The 16,147-nt window shown below is 44.3% G+C and overlaps 1 protein-coding gene across 1 annotated transcript; it reads left to right on the plus strand.

Moving 5' to 3' along the window:
- The first annotated feature begins 268 nt into the window (after nt 1-268).
- On the plus strand, nt 269-11,297 carry LOC124615387 (cytochrome P450 6B4-like). The gene is made up of 2 exons (XM_047143213.1): nt 269-445; nt 10,995-11,297. The coding sequence occupies exons 1-2, from the start codon at nt 310-312 to the stop codon at nt 11,171-11,173; spliced, it is 315 nt and encodes a 104-aa protein (XP_046999169.1). The 5' UTR covers nt 269-309; the 3' UTR covers nt 11,174-11,297.
- The last annotated feature ends 4,850 nt before the right edge of the window (nt 11,298-16,147 follow it).

Genomic DNA, 16,147 nt, shown 5'->3' on the forward strand with positions numbered 1-16,147 from the left:
CTTCAGAAAACAGTTAATTGACCAAACGGTTTAGGACTTAAAGATTAACACATCTTCTCTTTCTCTATTGTAAATACTACGCTTGTACATCCTTTGACTGCAATCGCTAAGGGAGATAAAACACCACATCGAGGACCAGTGTGGAATATTTATTAAAACACCTCCGTTTACATCGTTCCCTTTTTTCTTTCAGAAACCCTTCGTATGTATCCGCCCGTTCCAGTTTTGAATCGCGAGGTGGCGCAGGACTACAAGCTTCCAGGATACGACTGTGTCTTGGAGCAAGGAACTAAGGTGCTCATTCCAGTCATGGGACTCCATTATGACAGGAAATTCTTCCGAAACCCGGAGAAATTCGACCCGGAGCACTTCTCTGAGGAGCAGAAGGCATCCAGGCATCCCTACAGCTATCTACCCTTTGGCGAAGGGCCACGCATCTGCATTGGTGAGTCACTCCTCCTTTCACCTTTACTGTTTGTTGGTTTAGTTTTCCGTTCCTCAGTCGGTAAAAACAGAACCCTTATAGGATCGCACTGTTGCCCTTTTCCTCAGGACCGGAGGACAGAGAATCTGAAGTTAATGTCAGTTATTACAGTCGACAGTCCTTTAGTGGTGCTAATATTTGTAAGTCAATGGAATGAAAAGATGTGACCATTTTATGCCACATATTTAGATACTTGGAAACTCACTCATCAAAACCTATAATGCAAGATGAACTATCTATATACACTGTTAAATTTGTACAGAACCCACACAGTGCAAGTTTCATTTTCAGCTATTCGGTTTTTTTACGTAACTCGTATGAAAATATTTTCACGCCTAGTGCACACGATGAAAAAGTATCACAATAACACTGATTATTAACATATGTGACACGTTGAAGGATATCTATGTTTAATGCAGTTCCTAACCAACTCACATCTGGTGTCAATTACGATTTTGCCAATATATCACGAAACGTAAGTACCTTAGGTAAATATATTTAGTTAATGTGAAACACCAAAATAATAAATCGTGCTGAATGTTCGATCACTACTATGGTTGTTGTTGTGGTCGTGAGGCCACAGATTCGATCGATGCAACTCTCACCTTAGTCTATCCTGTTCGAGACTCGTCATCTCTGAATAACTAGAGCTACTTACACCCATTTCAGTCATGGCCTCTCTCTACAATTGTTACCCCCACACTTCGAGAAAGACTTGATACCTTACATTTGTGTATAATCCGATCCCTTTCATTAGTCAAGCTATATCACAATTTCTTTTTTTCTCAACATCGTTCAGTACTTCCTCATTTGTTATTCGATCCACCAGTCTGATCTTCAGCATTCTATTATTCTCTTTTCGCATAGACTGTTTACTGTCCATGTTTCACTCCCGTACAAGGCTGAGCTCGAGCCAAGTACCTTCAGAAATGCCTTTCTAGGATTTAGATATGTTTTCAATGTTGAAAGAATTATCTTGTTCAGAGAAGTTTTGCTTAATATTCCCAGTCGTCAGTTATTTTTCTGACTAAATAGCAAAACTCAGCTGTTATTTTAGCCTCTTATTTCCTAATATAATTCCCTAAGCATCGCCAGATTTAATTCGACTAGTCAATCTTACACTCCCTGTACTTCATCCATGTAGTTTTCAGTTTTATACTGAGTGAAAAAATAAACCCGCTACAAGTCATCTATCAAAAGCTCTCACAGTTCGTGCTGTTTTGTGCACGAAACTTTACATCTAAATCACTTGTATGAACTAAAATCGAAGCACCTGATTAAGTAAATGAAACTCACTGAAATAAAATGGGTGGAATCAATAGTGATACAGTAGCTGAAATGGAATCACATGAACTGTGGACCTGTAATGTAATGAATGTGTCTTGATAACTAAAAATCTGTGCCAAATCGGTATATCTTGAAATACGGCTCCACATTTATTCCGGAAAACTGGAATGAATAGCGTTGTTAATGGCACTTCTTCACTTGATATAACACTAATTTTTATATTTTGCTTTTTAAAGTTTTCCCTGGCACTACTATGTATTTTTTGACGTTTAGGCATTTATACGAACATGTGACACGTAGCTCTTTCATGAACTTGCATTACACTACTCGTATATGGCCCACGATCAGTCTGAGACCTCAGTGCAGCGTGTTGATGTGAACATGTTTATATGACATGCTTGAATCCCGGCATGTAAGAATGTAAAGATGATTCGGTAAGGAAGAAGACTCAATATTTTCCTTGTTTCCTTTTTTCGGCATGTTGCCATTTAATTTCTCATGCCTGTGTTTTTTTTTTTTTTTTTCTCGTGAGCCTTCAGTACTTAAAAGTGATCCTATCTGTAGTTTCTGATGATAACTTAATGTTTTTTTTCTATTCTTTCCTAACTTTTATGGGGCAGATTATCGTTGTCCTCTTTCTTCAGGACTACAGGACTATTAGTTTTGTTAACCTGCTCTCTTATTTGGTAGAGATGTTCTAAAATTTTTTATTTATTGACCCCCTTTTCTTAAACTTGTTGTGACGTTTAAATTGTGAACTTACTTACTGGACTGTCACATACATCCGTTTCATAGACTTAAGTTTTCTTTAAAAAAATTGTGCTTATATAGTAAGGCAAAATCTGATCATTGCTAAGTCAGCTGGTTACAAATATACTAGAGCTGACGGAGATCAAACAAAATTTCTGTTAGGTGGATCCACAATACCTACTATCTCTCCATTCACTTTTGATGCATTTATCTGTGTAGCGTTGTGTGTATTTCTTTTTGGAGGGTCAAACAACCCTGTGCAATTCATCCACGACAGCAACTTCTATATATTTTTTTTTTTGTGGTTTTAGGGCGCACAACTTCAATGGTCATTAGCGCCCAGACTACGTTAAGAATGCACCGCGAGGCACAAGTTTAAAACAACAACTAAAAGGGAAAACACGATAAAAGACAGACTGACAGGCATAGGATTAAAAAAACAGCATAATCAAATGTCCTTAGAGAGGTTTGTCAAGTTGATAAAACGAAGAACGCGAGCAGCTGCTCGTGGGTCATCCGCTAAAATGGCATCTAAAGTACATGGCACGCCAAGATCAAGACGCAGTGTGTTAAAATCCGGACAGGACGTTAAAATGTGGCGGACCGTCAGCCATTGCCCACATGGGCAGAACGGCGCCGGCGCAGCCGTCAGCAGATGGCGATGGCTGAACCGGCAGTGTCCAATTCGTAACCGGGCCAAAACGACCTCCGAGAAGGGCGGGAGGAGGACGTCCAAGCCGTGGGTAGAGGTTTCAAGGCCCGAAGCTTGTTGTCCGTAGGTGCAGCCCAATCGGCATGCCACAGCGATAAAATGCGCCGACAAATTACCCTGCTACAATCCGACGAAGGGACACAACAAGAAGCTGTCCGAGGCTGGAGGACCGCAGCCTTGGCCGCGGCATCTGCAGCTTCGTTCCCAGGGATACCGACATGGCCAGGAATCCACATAAAGCTAACCGTAGAACCGACGTCCACCAACTGCTGAAGAGAGCGTTGGATCCGGTGAAAGGGTGAACCAGATACGGATCACTGAGGCTCTGGATGGCGCTCAGGGAATCTGAGCAGATGACATAAGCAGAATGTCGGTGGCGGCAGATGTAAAGAACGGCCTGGTAGAGGGCAAAGAGCTCAGCTGTGAAGACCGAACAGTGGCCATGGAGCCGGTATTTGAAACTTTGTGCCCCGACAATAAAGGAACACCCGACCCCGTTATTGGTCTTTGAGCCATCTGTATAAATGAAGGTCATATTAATGAACTTCGAACGAAGTTCGACAAAACGGGAGTGTTAGACCGAACCGGGGGTAACCTCTTTTGGGAGCGAGCTGAGGTCAAGGTGAACGCGACCCTGAGCCTGGAGCCAAGGTGGCGTGTGGCGCTCGCCCACTCGAAAGGTTGGAGGGAGTGAAAAATTAAGGTGTTGAAGGAGGCGACGAAAGCGAACTCCAGGGGGTAGCAGGGCAGAGACATACAACCCGTATTGACGGTCGAGAGAATCGTCAAAAAAGGAACGATAAGACGGGTGGTCGGGCATTGACAGTAGCCGACAGGCATACCGACAAAGCGGTATATCGCGCCGGTAGGTGAGTGGCAATTCGCCAGCGTCAGCATGAAGATTCTCTACGGGACTAGTATAAAACGCTCCGATCGCAAGTTGTAAACTCCGATGTTGTATGGAGTTGAGGCGGCGTAAGATGGACGGCCGTGCAGAGGAGTATACGAAGCTCCCATAATCCAGCTTGGAGCGGACGATCGACCGATATAGACGAAGTAGGACGGTTCGATCCGCTCCCCACGACATACCACTGAGAACACGGAGGACATTTAAAGAACGGGTACAACGGGCAGCCAAATATGACACATGTGGAGACCAGCTAAGTTTCCTGTCAAATGTAAGACCTAAAAATTTTGTTCTCTCCACGAATGGGAGAGCAACGGGACCGAGTCGTAAGGACGGTGGGAGAAACTCTTTGTAGCGCCAGAAGTTAATACAGACCGTCTTCTCGGCAGAAAAACGGAAGCCATTGGCGACACTCCAGGAGTAAAGACGGTCAAGAGAACGCTGAAGACAGCGCTCCAGGACGCGTGTACGCTGCGCGCTGCAATAGATGGTAAAATCGTCCACGAAAAGGGAGCCTGATACATCAGCTGGGAGGCAATCCATTATTGGATTGATCGCTATGGCGAAGAGAGCGACGCTCAAAACTGAGCCCTGTGGCACCCCATTCTCCTGGTGAAAGGTGTCTGACAGGACAGAACCCACATGTACCCTGAACTGTCGATCCATTAAAAAGGAACGAATAAAAAGAGGGAGGCGACCGCGAAGACCCAATGTATGCATGGTGCGGAGAATGCCCGCCCTCCAACAGGTGTCGTAAGCCTTCTCCAAATCAAAGAACAGCCGCAGTCGGGCGCTTCTGCAAGAAGTTATTCATAATGAAGGTCGACAAGGTAACCAGATGGTCAACAGCAGAGCGGCGCCTACGAAATCCACATTGGACATTGGTAAGTAGGCGTCGAGACTCGAGCAGCCAAACCAAACGAGAGTTAACCATTCGCTCCTTCACTTTACAGACACAGCTGGTAAGCGAGATGGGTCGATAACTGGAAGGCAAGTGCTTGTCCTTCCCCGGCTTAGGAATCGGGACAACAATAGACTCGCGCCAGCATGCGGGAACATGTCCCTCAGTCCAGATGCGATTGTAAGTACGAAGAAGAAAACCTTTACCCGCAGGAGAAAGGTTCTTCAGCATCTGAATATGAATAGAATCAGGCCCTGGAGCGGAGGACCATGACCGGGCAAGTGCGTTTTCGAGTTCCCGCATGGTGAATGGGGCATTATAACTTTCACGATTCGAGGAGCGGAAGTCAGGTGGCCTAGCCTCCTCTGCCTGTTTGCGGGGGAGGAAGGCAGGGTGGTAATGAGCGGAGCTCGAAACCTCTGCGAAAAAGCGGCCGAAGGCATTGGAGACATCCTCCGGGGCCACAAGGACGTCATTCGCGACCATCAAGCCAGAAACTGGTGAGTGGACCTTAGTGGCAGATAGCCGGCGCAGGCTACCCCAGAGAACAGAAGAAGGAGTAAAACTGTTGAAGGTGCTTGCGAAAGCAGCCCAGCTGGCTTTCTTGCTTTCTTTAATAATACGACGACACTGTGCACGTAATCGTTTATAAGTGATACAATTCGCCACTGTAGGGTGGCGTTTAAAGGTGCGTAAAGCACGTCGACGAGCACGTAAAGCGTCTCTACATGCTGCGGTCCACCAGGGGACCGGTACGCGACGTGGAGAAGAAGTAGGGTGAGGGATGGAATATTCAGCAGCAGTGAGAATGACTTCCGTGAGGTGTGCGACCTGACGATCGCAGCTTGTGAAGGTTTGATCCTGAAAGGTCGCCCTGGAAGAGAAGAGCCCCCAGTCTGCTTTGGAGATGTTCCAACTAGATGAGCACAGGGAGGGGGTATGCTGCAGGAGATGGATAACACACGGGAAGTGGTCGCTCGAATATGTATCAGAAAGTGCATACCACTCAAACCGGCGTGCAAGTTGGGTAGTACATATAGAGAGGTCTAAATGGGAATAGGTAGGGGCGCTAGTATTGAGGGAGACAAGATTGAGCTGGTTGAAAAGGTCTGCTAACAGGGAGCCCCTCGGGCAGGATGCCGGAGAGCCCCAAAGGGGATAGTGGGCATTGAAGTCTCCAGTTAACAAAAATGGGGCAGGTAGCTGAGCAATAAGCTGCATCATGTCTGCCCTGGTAACGGCAGATGACGATGGAGTGTAAACGGTACAAATGGAAAATGTAAAAGTGGGGAGAGTAATGCGGATGGCAACTGCCTGCAGGCCGGTGTGCAATGTGATGGGATCGTAGTAAATATCGTCCCGGACCAGCAACATAACCCCTCCATGAACCGGAATACCTACCACAGGGGGTAGGTCAAAACGCACAGAGGTGTAGCGTGCCAAGGCAATTTGATCGCATGGGTGTAGCTTCGTTTCCTGGAGGGCTACGACGAGCGGACGGTGCAAGCGGAGCAGCAACTTCAAGTCCTCTCGGTTGGAGCGAATGCTGCGAATATTCCAGTCAATAAGTGCCATCGTAAAAAGAAAAGGAAGATGAAAGAACGGGTCACCTCGAAGGCCGCTGAGGGCCTGGCTTCGAGCGAGCACTGCCGCCGCTATCAGTAGGCGGACAGTCATCGTCCATTGGGTCCTATAGGTTCAACGGCCATCTTGGTAAGATGGCCGGGAGGGGGAACTTCCTCCGCCGGTGAACAGCCAGATGTTCGGCTACCAGCGGTGCGGCCAGGCGAAACGGATGACGGCCTGGGGTGGCAACCGCTGGGTGGCGCAGGAGAAGAAATGCGCCGTGGCGGAGAAGGAGAATTGTGCTTCCTATGAGCCTTCTTGGAAGGTCGTTTGGTGGAAGTACCGGTCGAAGGCTGGGAGGTCGACGTACGTAGGAAGTCTCCACGGGACGGTTCCTTCTTGAAGCCCCGTGCATCTGACTTCTGGGTCTTCGTCTTAGCAGAAGCTGATGAAGGGGCTGGTGTCTGTGGGGTGATGGGAGGAAGAGGAGACGTCGACCGCGCGATCTTAGCACTGGCCGAACGGACGACCGTGGTGCTGAAGGTCAGATCGCATGTCTGGGTTGCCACCTCCCTGGTAGTCCGAGGAGAGGCGAGGACAGTACTGTATTTCCCCGCTGGGAGCAGCGTGGGCTTCCTACTAGCCAATAGCTTGCGAGCAGCCGAGGTGGACACTTTCTCTTTGACCCGAATTTCTTGGATACAGCGTTCTTCCTTATAGACAGGACAGTCGCGGGAGGATGCGGCATGGTCACCCTGACAGTTCACACAATGAGGAGACGGAGGTGGACAGTCACACCACGAGACGAATTCAAAGTTCGGTGAGTCTCCACCCGGACAGGGAACGTGTACAGGAGTGTGGCCCGAAGCAGTTTTTGTGCCTGAAAGGCGCTCTCAGTTTCTAGTAATAAGGTACCGTTACGCAACCTGGTACAAGATTTGACAAATCCGGCTATGGCATCTACGCCCTTCTGGATAACGAAAGGGTTGACAGAGGAAAAATCCTTTCCGTCCTCAGATCGAGAAACGACGAGGAACTGTGGGGCAGGTAGTAGTACTTTGGTCACTGGTGGCTGGTCAAGTTTCCGTTTTTGGGCAGAAGTCGAGAGAGATGGAGTGAAATCCATTGCGGAGGAATCCCCCATGATTGCCAGCGTCTCCGATGGCGCGCTCCTTCCTTGTGGGGACCCTCCCAGGGGGCACTCCCGCCTTAGGTGAATGTTTACACCTCAGGTCACACCTCCCGAGAAACAGACGGAAGGACCAATCGGCATGGTCAGAAGGTATCAGCTCAGGCAATCACCCCTCCCTGGGCCTGGCCTTTACCAGGGGGTACGTGCGTGCCTTACATGTCTACCCAGGGCGGGGAAGTACGCGTTACCCCGTCACCGGCTACGCGTGCGAACGCGTGGGTCGGCCTTCAGGCGCGCACAGGGAGGAAGGAGGAAGAGGAAAAAGAAGAGAGAGAGGGAGAGAGAGGACAGACTGTTTCAAACGCCGAGGCGGAGACCAGAGAAGGCAAGGAGAAGAAGGCAATGAGAAGGCAAGGAGAAGAAGGCAATGAGAAGGCAAGGAGAAGAAGGCAATGAGAAGGCAAGGAGAAGAAGGCAAGGGAAAGAGTAAGGAAGACAGTGAGGTGGAGAAGAGCAAAGAAAGGAACCAACCAAAGGAAGGAAGAAACGAGAAGTGAAAAAGCAAAATGACCGCAAATAGAGGTCGTGGAACCGTCCGTCTCCGGACGCAGGTGCTAACTACCCCCTTGAGGGGGAGGGACTCCTTTTAGTCGCCTCTTACGACAGGCAGGAATACCTCGGGCCTATTCTAATCCCCGGACTCACAGGGGGGAGCAACTTCTATATGACGGTTCTTGGTTGTGAAATAAATTATTTCAAGCTCTCAATACTACTGTAATGAAATTTAAAATTGTCAAGATGGAGCATGCGATCTATTTGAAATACTCTATGATATTCGTAAATGCCTTGTTTGCATTTGGTTGACTTATTACTTTTCACAGGTTGTGCTTCTAATTAGTCATCATTAGAACTTAAAACCCAGAAAACACAAGGCTGCAAACTAAATATGAAAGCTATAAATGTTTGAAAGGGCAGGATAAAAATAAAAGTAAAACTGATCAGTGTGTTGTTGCGAACCTAAACAATATAAAGCAGATGGTATATTTTTATTTTTCACTTTATCTTGAGCGCTCTAGTATCTTTATAGCTACATTAGCATAGAAACCCAGTGTTGCTCAGTTATTTATTTAGGGCTGTGGGTCCATGACTATACCAAGCAGCCTCTGACCTTGTGCTAAATGGTTATGACGTCGTATCTCCTGAACTATGAGTCACACAAAGATGTAATTTTGTAGCCAATAATAAATTACGAACAGTCGTTATTTTGGTTTTATTTGTTAGGCAACCAGTTTCGGCATTACATTATACCATCTTCAGGCCTGCAATATCGAATAACCCTCGTGCTAGAAACCGATGCAGCACTGTCAACTAGTATTGTGAAGTTTTTTCCCCCCACGGATATGTGCACTCCTTTGAAAGCTGTCAGCATCTCCAAGGAGCGCACATGCAGGTGGGAAAAAATCTTTACGATACCAGTTGACAGTGCTGCATTGGTTTCTAACACGAGGTTTAGGCCTACTCGTTATATGCAAGCCTGAAGATGGCATAATGCAACGCCGAAACTGGTTGCGTAACAAATAAAACCAAAATAACGACTGTTGGTATTCTATTATTGGAAATCGACCAGCACTCCAGACATAGGATGAAGTTACATTTATAATTTTGTAGGTACACTCAACGGCATATGTGGATACTGTCTCCACCATGTTTTGCGAATGGAGTTAGTAGTAATGAAGAAATAAATTTAAACGCCATGCACGATGAGGTAGATTCTCATGCATCTCAATGTTTATCACGTCATATCTCCTGAACTATGTGTTGTACAATGAAATAATAACGTAGGTAGTTCAGCAGCATATGTCAATACTGTCTGCGATATTTATTTCGAATAGCGTTAGTGGCAAAGAAGTAATAAATTTAAACATCATGCAAGATGCAGCGACTTACCACGCATCTCATTATTTATGGCGTCATAACTTCCGAACTATGTGTCGTACACTGAATAATTTTGCACTTGTATCCAGTGGTATATTTGCACATTTCCTGAACCACGTGTCGTACAGTGATATAATATTGTAGCTACTTTCAGCGGCATATGTGGGTACTGTCTGTAAAATGTGTCGCGAGTACAGTTGGTAGTAAAGAAGTAATAAATTATGGCGTTATGCTTTAAGCGGTACTTTTAATGCGTGAACAACTGAAAAGCAGTGTGGTGTCACCGCCAGACACCAAACTTGCTAGGTGGTAGCCTTTAAATCGGCCGCGGTCCGTTAGTATACGTCGGACCCGCGTGTCGCCACTATCAGAGATTGCAGACCGAGCGCCGCCACACGGCAGGTCTAGTCTAGAGAGACTCCCTAGCACTCGCCCAGTGGTACAGCCGACTTTGCTAGCGATGGTTCACTGTCTACATACGATCTCATTTGCCGAGACGACAGTTTAGCATAGCCTTCAGCTACGTCATTTACTACGACCTAGCAAGGCGCCATATTCTTCAAGAATGTATTCTGAACTGATACTATTGTGAATCATGAACCGTCAAGAGCGACGTTCATCATTAATGGATTAAAGTATGAATCTAATTCCGTCCGATTTCTGAATTCTAATTCCTTGTCATGTTCCAGACCTCACGTCAGTATAGTTCTTCACTCCTCATGCCAGCCTGCGTGAGCTAAAACGCGTGCATTTCGGCCACCTGTAGTAACACGGTGTTGGCTCTTCCTCCGACACTACAGTAAGCGTAAACGTTGTTCCTTTCATCATTTTGTAGGAGATGTCAGCGAGAAAAAATTTCATGGAGGTCTGAAATCGTGTGATGTCTGTTGCAAGTCGCCAAGTGCTCTCGTTCTGAAATAAAGTCTGGGAATTCACGTGTCGCGTAGAAAGCTTTTTAACCCCGATTCCCACCCCCACAACTTAGGTAGGTAGTTCTTACCCACAAGGTGATTGTGTCAAATTTTATTTCAGTTTGCAATACTGAACTGAACCTAGAAAGGAATGGGGTGATTTGTTGTGTGGACTGTATTCATTACACCAGTTTTACTACTCGATTTCTCCGTTTTTGTACACTTAATTCCTCTGGTTGGTTTGACTCAGCACTAGTTCATTATAACGAAGTATTTTGAATTTCATTGCAGTCTTACGCGCAACGAATGAAATTCAGTTTTTCACTCATATCAACAATTCAAGACTGAAGAAAAGTAACATTATCAATTACATGTGCAACGAACTGATGGTACTTTTATTTTGTTGCAGGGATGCGTTTTGGGTTGACGCAGGTGAAGGTGGCGCTGGTACATCTGCTATCAAAATTTGACTTTCTGCCCGTCGGAGACAAGCAGTCGAAGGTACGCATAGCTCCAAACAACATCTTGTTGACACCAATTGGCGGAATCGACCTGAGGGTGGAACGTCGTCGAATGGCTGCGTGCTGAAGATGAGGCTGAAATTGAAGCTGAAGCAACGTTGGAAAGCTCAGCAAGACTGTCTGCACACCCTCCACTAGCATCCCTTGAGAACCGGATCCCACAAATAACCCTGTGTCGTGACGGAAAAGTAATTTCATTTTATTCATTACACTGAGATAGTATAAATTGGCATCTTGTAACATTTCTTGTGTCATGTAGTGTCCATTAAGACTGATATCATTGTTAAGTTGAACAGTTTGTATTTTTTAGCAAACCATAAAGATGTATGCATTTTAATGTCTCTTGTTCACTTGCTTTGTGTTGTCTTTGTATGCCCTTTAGAGGTGTCGAATACGTATCCTCACTTTTACCCTAGCGTACTTACTTACGTGCCGTCTCTACGTACTGCTGTCTGAAACAAAACCACGTACGGTATGTTTGTTGCTAGAGCACCATTGCGAATATTTGTAGGATGTAAGGACCACAGCTTTTGCGCTTCATACAAGTAAGCAGGGACTGACGTTAGTCAGAGACGTAATTTACAAAAATGTTTGGAAAAGTCAGAAGCAAGGACCCGTACACTATTTTCCTTTTATCAATGAGATGATATGGAGAATCTCTTAATTCCACACTAAAAGTTCCTATCTCTATCAACCTACAGATAAAGCATTTCTTTGCTTTAGATATGTGCCTATAAAATCAGAACATCAATGAGTTTCTCTTGAAAGGTGAAGGCGAGAAGAATATTTTTTATGAATTAATACGAACAGTAAAATAAACTGCTATTCTCTAGGCGACGCGCAGGGTCTCAAGATATGACATTTTTTTCCTTCGCGCTGAAGGGAAACCGTCCTTACCATTGGAGACAAAGCAGCGGATGATACTCGACTCGTTTTGAGACGAGCGAGGATAGAACATGGCCCTGCAACTGCGAGTTACATTTTCCATGGATTCTCTTATTCGTTTCATGCCGTTGTATTGTTGCTTCTTCCAAACAACAATGACGCCGATTTTCTCCATCGTGCTGTCCATGTGAGTTTTATCTGTTTACTGATAGGCACGTAGAACTCTAACCCAATGAGAATTTTACAGTACATACGTCTGAAATATCGCTACACAGAAATGACGAAGCACTTAGAAGAAAAACCAGATATAGAGCACTCAGGCACCAAGGAACTTCAAGTTCATCTTGTATTTAGACAGTGTTGTGTTTACCGTTTCGAATACATACATGGCTAGTAGTCAGATGTGACTCAGCAGTAAAATATTAAAAAGTTATAAGCCCAAGTATTAGATGTATGGGAGGGATTTTCGCGAAAGTTTTTAAATGTATTTATGTAAGCTTTTTCAGAATCTGCGTAGCTTCACCTGGAAGGGTGTTGTCTGTAAAGACTGACCATGGAAGGAATCTACTATAGAATATGTGCGCTCCAAAGATCATAATCAATAACCACTTATTAGCACCACAACACCCACTACAGATATAATACACCCCCCCCCCCCCCCCCCCCCCCGTCGGAAACCGATCTACTGCGGAACGTAAGACACCCTCCGACAGTTGGGAAGCAATGAAATAAAATAAAACACATTGTTCAGGATATTTGCTTTGTAAATTTGTACCCGAAATAAAGAACTAAAGATGTACAAAAATATTTGGCAATATCAAACCCAGTGTGGCTCCAAAGCAAAAACTATTTTGTTAAGGGAACCTATAAAACAAACTCAAACTAGAACAATCGCGTCATTTGTGGCTTTATCGATCAGAGTATTACTCACTTTATTGTACCTTTAGCACAGCCTGCCGTTACTGAATTGTCAGCGTCCCACGCTACAAGGGCAAGGGCGTAATCAGATCGTGTTTGGAGCATACAGGCACACACGTGTATCTGCTGCATTTGGCCAAGAAACAGCCACACAGCACGTTCCTTTCCATTGCAAACAAAGTGCTAGAAAATCCGGATTATTTTCTTACCAACATACAAGAATTATACGTAAAAATTAAATAGTCGACTGATATTCAGACCTATTGTTAATTAACCTTATGCAAATGTTTGGAAATACAAAAATTTACCATTTTTTAACGCTGTATGCTTCCCCATTGCGAGCAGGATAGCCATGTGATTTCTGATCCATTGTGGAATGCAACGACTGTAGTCATGTGACCACTTCGGAATGCACGTAAAGTTGACTTCACAAGCCCCGCCTCTCTTATTAGTAACGCTGTTATTACCATCAAGTGATAAGTCACGTCATATTCTCCCTCTTCCCTCCCCTGACCCCCCCCCCCCCCTCCTTTCCATCAATTCCCAGCGTAGAATTAAAATGAGTGAGGCAGTCAGAATGTAGTTTTAACAAATAAAATAAAGTAAAAATCCAAGATGGCGGAAGCACTTTCCATCCCTTCCTCGAGAATCAGTATCAGCGTAGTATTAAAATAAGATAGTCAATTGCTTAGTGGCGCCATGTTGGAAGATATGCCATGGAAAATCACGTACCCTTTAGCATAATAGGCGCCTAGCTCAAAAATATGCATTATTTCTGTGAAAGTGTACACATACGCACATAGAGATAAAACAACATGGGAGTTGTCATTACGTCACAAATTTGAAGCTGACCTCCGCCATCTTGTATAGCCCAAAACATTAGGTAGTTATACCTTCACGGTTCACTTCGGAGATGCTTTCTCGTGATATCACCCTGATGTGACCGCGCTTAGTTTTGACCGTTGGGGAACGGTGTCAGCTTTTTTGATCGTATCCTAAGCAGCACCTTGTGCTTTGTTTGTGTGGAGGCGCAGTTGCTCCATCAAAAATGGCAGCTTGTCTCGTTTAGGGGTGTAGTAATCGAGCAGATTGTAATCCAAAGTTTAAAGATAGCTGTACTTTATACCGTGTACACGAATTATGGCTACGCTGTTTCCTCTCAATCTTTTCTGTGTTTTTCATTGTCTTCCAAACCGCAAGCGTTCCTACATCAGAACCACACTGCATCAACGGTCTCGTCCACCCACAACATATGGGTAAGTGATCACGCTGGTTGTTGGTGCTCCATAGCATGCCCTAAATTCCTCCCGTCGATAATTATTCATTGTTCAAATTTCTTTCCACATTAAAACATACCCTGGATTGAACTGGAGACAGCGGTCGTGTGTGGTGTGTGTGTGTGTGTGTGTGTGTGTGTGTGTGTGTGTGTGTGCGCGCGCGAGGCAGAATTCGAACCTACGACCGTAGTAGTCGCGCGGTTCCAGACTGAAGAGCCTAGAACCGCTCGGCCACCACTGCCTGCACTGCATTCAACAGGAAAAATTATGTACATAATTACAATACCGTAAGAAAAAAATGATATTCATTAGGCCACATTAAGGTTGTCTGAACCATAAACAGGGGTTTACAATGCTTCGATCAAGAGTTTTTATCACTTACTCAGTGATATAAAATGCCTGACAGACACCAAAGTAAAATTCGAAAATAAACTGAAAACGTGTCTCTTTGATAATTACTCCTGATCTATTATTGTGATGCGTAAATGGTGGTGGTAGGAATTACTGACTAATATCTGTCTTTAATTGAAAACAAAAAACTAATAAACGATCAGTGTGGAGGCATAGTTATAAAAAACTGATGTTAATATAAAATGATTCATTCCACATCATTAAGATTTATCGTGTAAATGATACATGGAAAATGAAATGAACTATTGGTATATCACAAAGCATGGTAAAGACATACTTTAAAATCCTCAAAATGAAATTCAAAATTAAAATGAAACAGATGATCAGAGTAGACGTCAATTCCAATAGTTACATGTTTGCTTATTCCTGAAAAACTGACAGAGCTACTGGCAGAAGTACTCTAGGGAAAGAAGCAAATAGACTACTGTTGGAAAGGTACACCTCCATGTTATATAGGTTAGTAAAAAGTGACTTACATGCATGTTAAAGAAAAATATCCTTTTACGGGGCTTAAGCGTCTGAGACCGTTCTCCGAAGACATTTACCGTGTTGCATAATGGTGGAACATGTTAAAAAAATTAGATCGTTTTACACCCTGTAAATTGCTACTATTAGTCACACACTGACACATAATAGGTAAGATTTAAAAGTGATAAAATCTGTAAACTACAATGAAACAAATGCGCTGAGAGTCTAATAAAACAACTCTATTCTTCATAGCGGTATACCACCACGTATTTCTGTTACTTTGACATTTCAATAGTCTTTCACTTTGTTGATATGTGCAAGATACGATAACATCCCTTGCTTCTTTCCTCGTTGCACACGTTTATGGGCCAGCAAAGAATACGTAGGTTAGTTTTTTGCAAACGCGTCCATTAAAAATGTTGTGCATGCCAGCTGAAAGCTGAAAATGTAACGAACAAAAAGCAGTATTAACAGTAAGCAAACAAACATTCGTTTAGGAGTTCCAGTTTCATTTGCTGTCGATACAAATACAGTACGCTTTTCACATCACTTCCTTCTCTTCTTGATTATTTGATACACACCAACAGAAAACCAATTACGTCAACGAGGCAAAATGTGTCATTACTAGAGCAAATACTCCTTCAAGAACAGAAAAAAACGTTCGTAACTGCTATTCACGTAAGCACTGTAATATTTAGTATTTGAAACAGCTGTTGCCTGCACACAACAGAACTAATGAACAAGAAGCAATCGTAAATAGTAGTGTGTTATCCTACATCTACACACACATACGCCGCAAGCCATCATATGGTGCGTGGCGGAGGGTCACACAAGTGTCTTATACACGGGATCCTTTAAAGGAGAGCCAAACTGTCCTAAAAAACATCCATCAAACCGACGTCGACCATTTTCCATCACTACAGAGTCCTTAAACGCTTCTGTTCACATTGCTTTTCTGTGTTACATGTAGCTATGTCAAGCAGCACCGTACTGATACTGTACCGAAACATTACAGGATTTTTTTTCGTATTCACCTGAATTAACTTAAATTTTTCTACCGTCCTGGACACCACAGCATCCAT

The sequence above is a fragment of the Schistocerca americana genome, chromosome 5, assembly GCF_021461395.2.
Source record: "Schistocerca americana isolate TAMUIC-IGC-003095 chromosome 5, iqSchAmer2.1, whole genome shotgun sequence".
Taxonomy (NCBI): Eukaryota; Metazoa; Arthropoda; class Insecta; order Orthoptera; family Acrididae; genus Schistocerca; species Schistocerca americana.

What these genes read in the sequence shown, in the direction of transcription:
- LOC124615387 (XM_047143213.1), top strand. Translation starts at nt 310, where the DNA reads ATGGGACTCCATTATGACAGGAAATTCTTCCGAAACCCGGAGAAATTC. An exon ending in AGGGCCACGCATCTGCATTG is followed by an intron (nt 446 to 10,994) that starts GTGAGTCACTCC and finishes ATTTTGTTGCAG; the next exon opens with GGATGCGTTTTGGGTTGACG.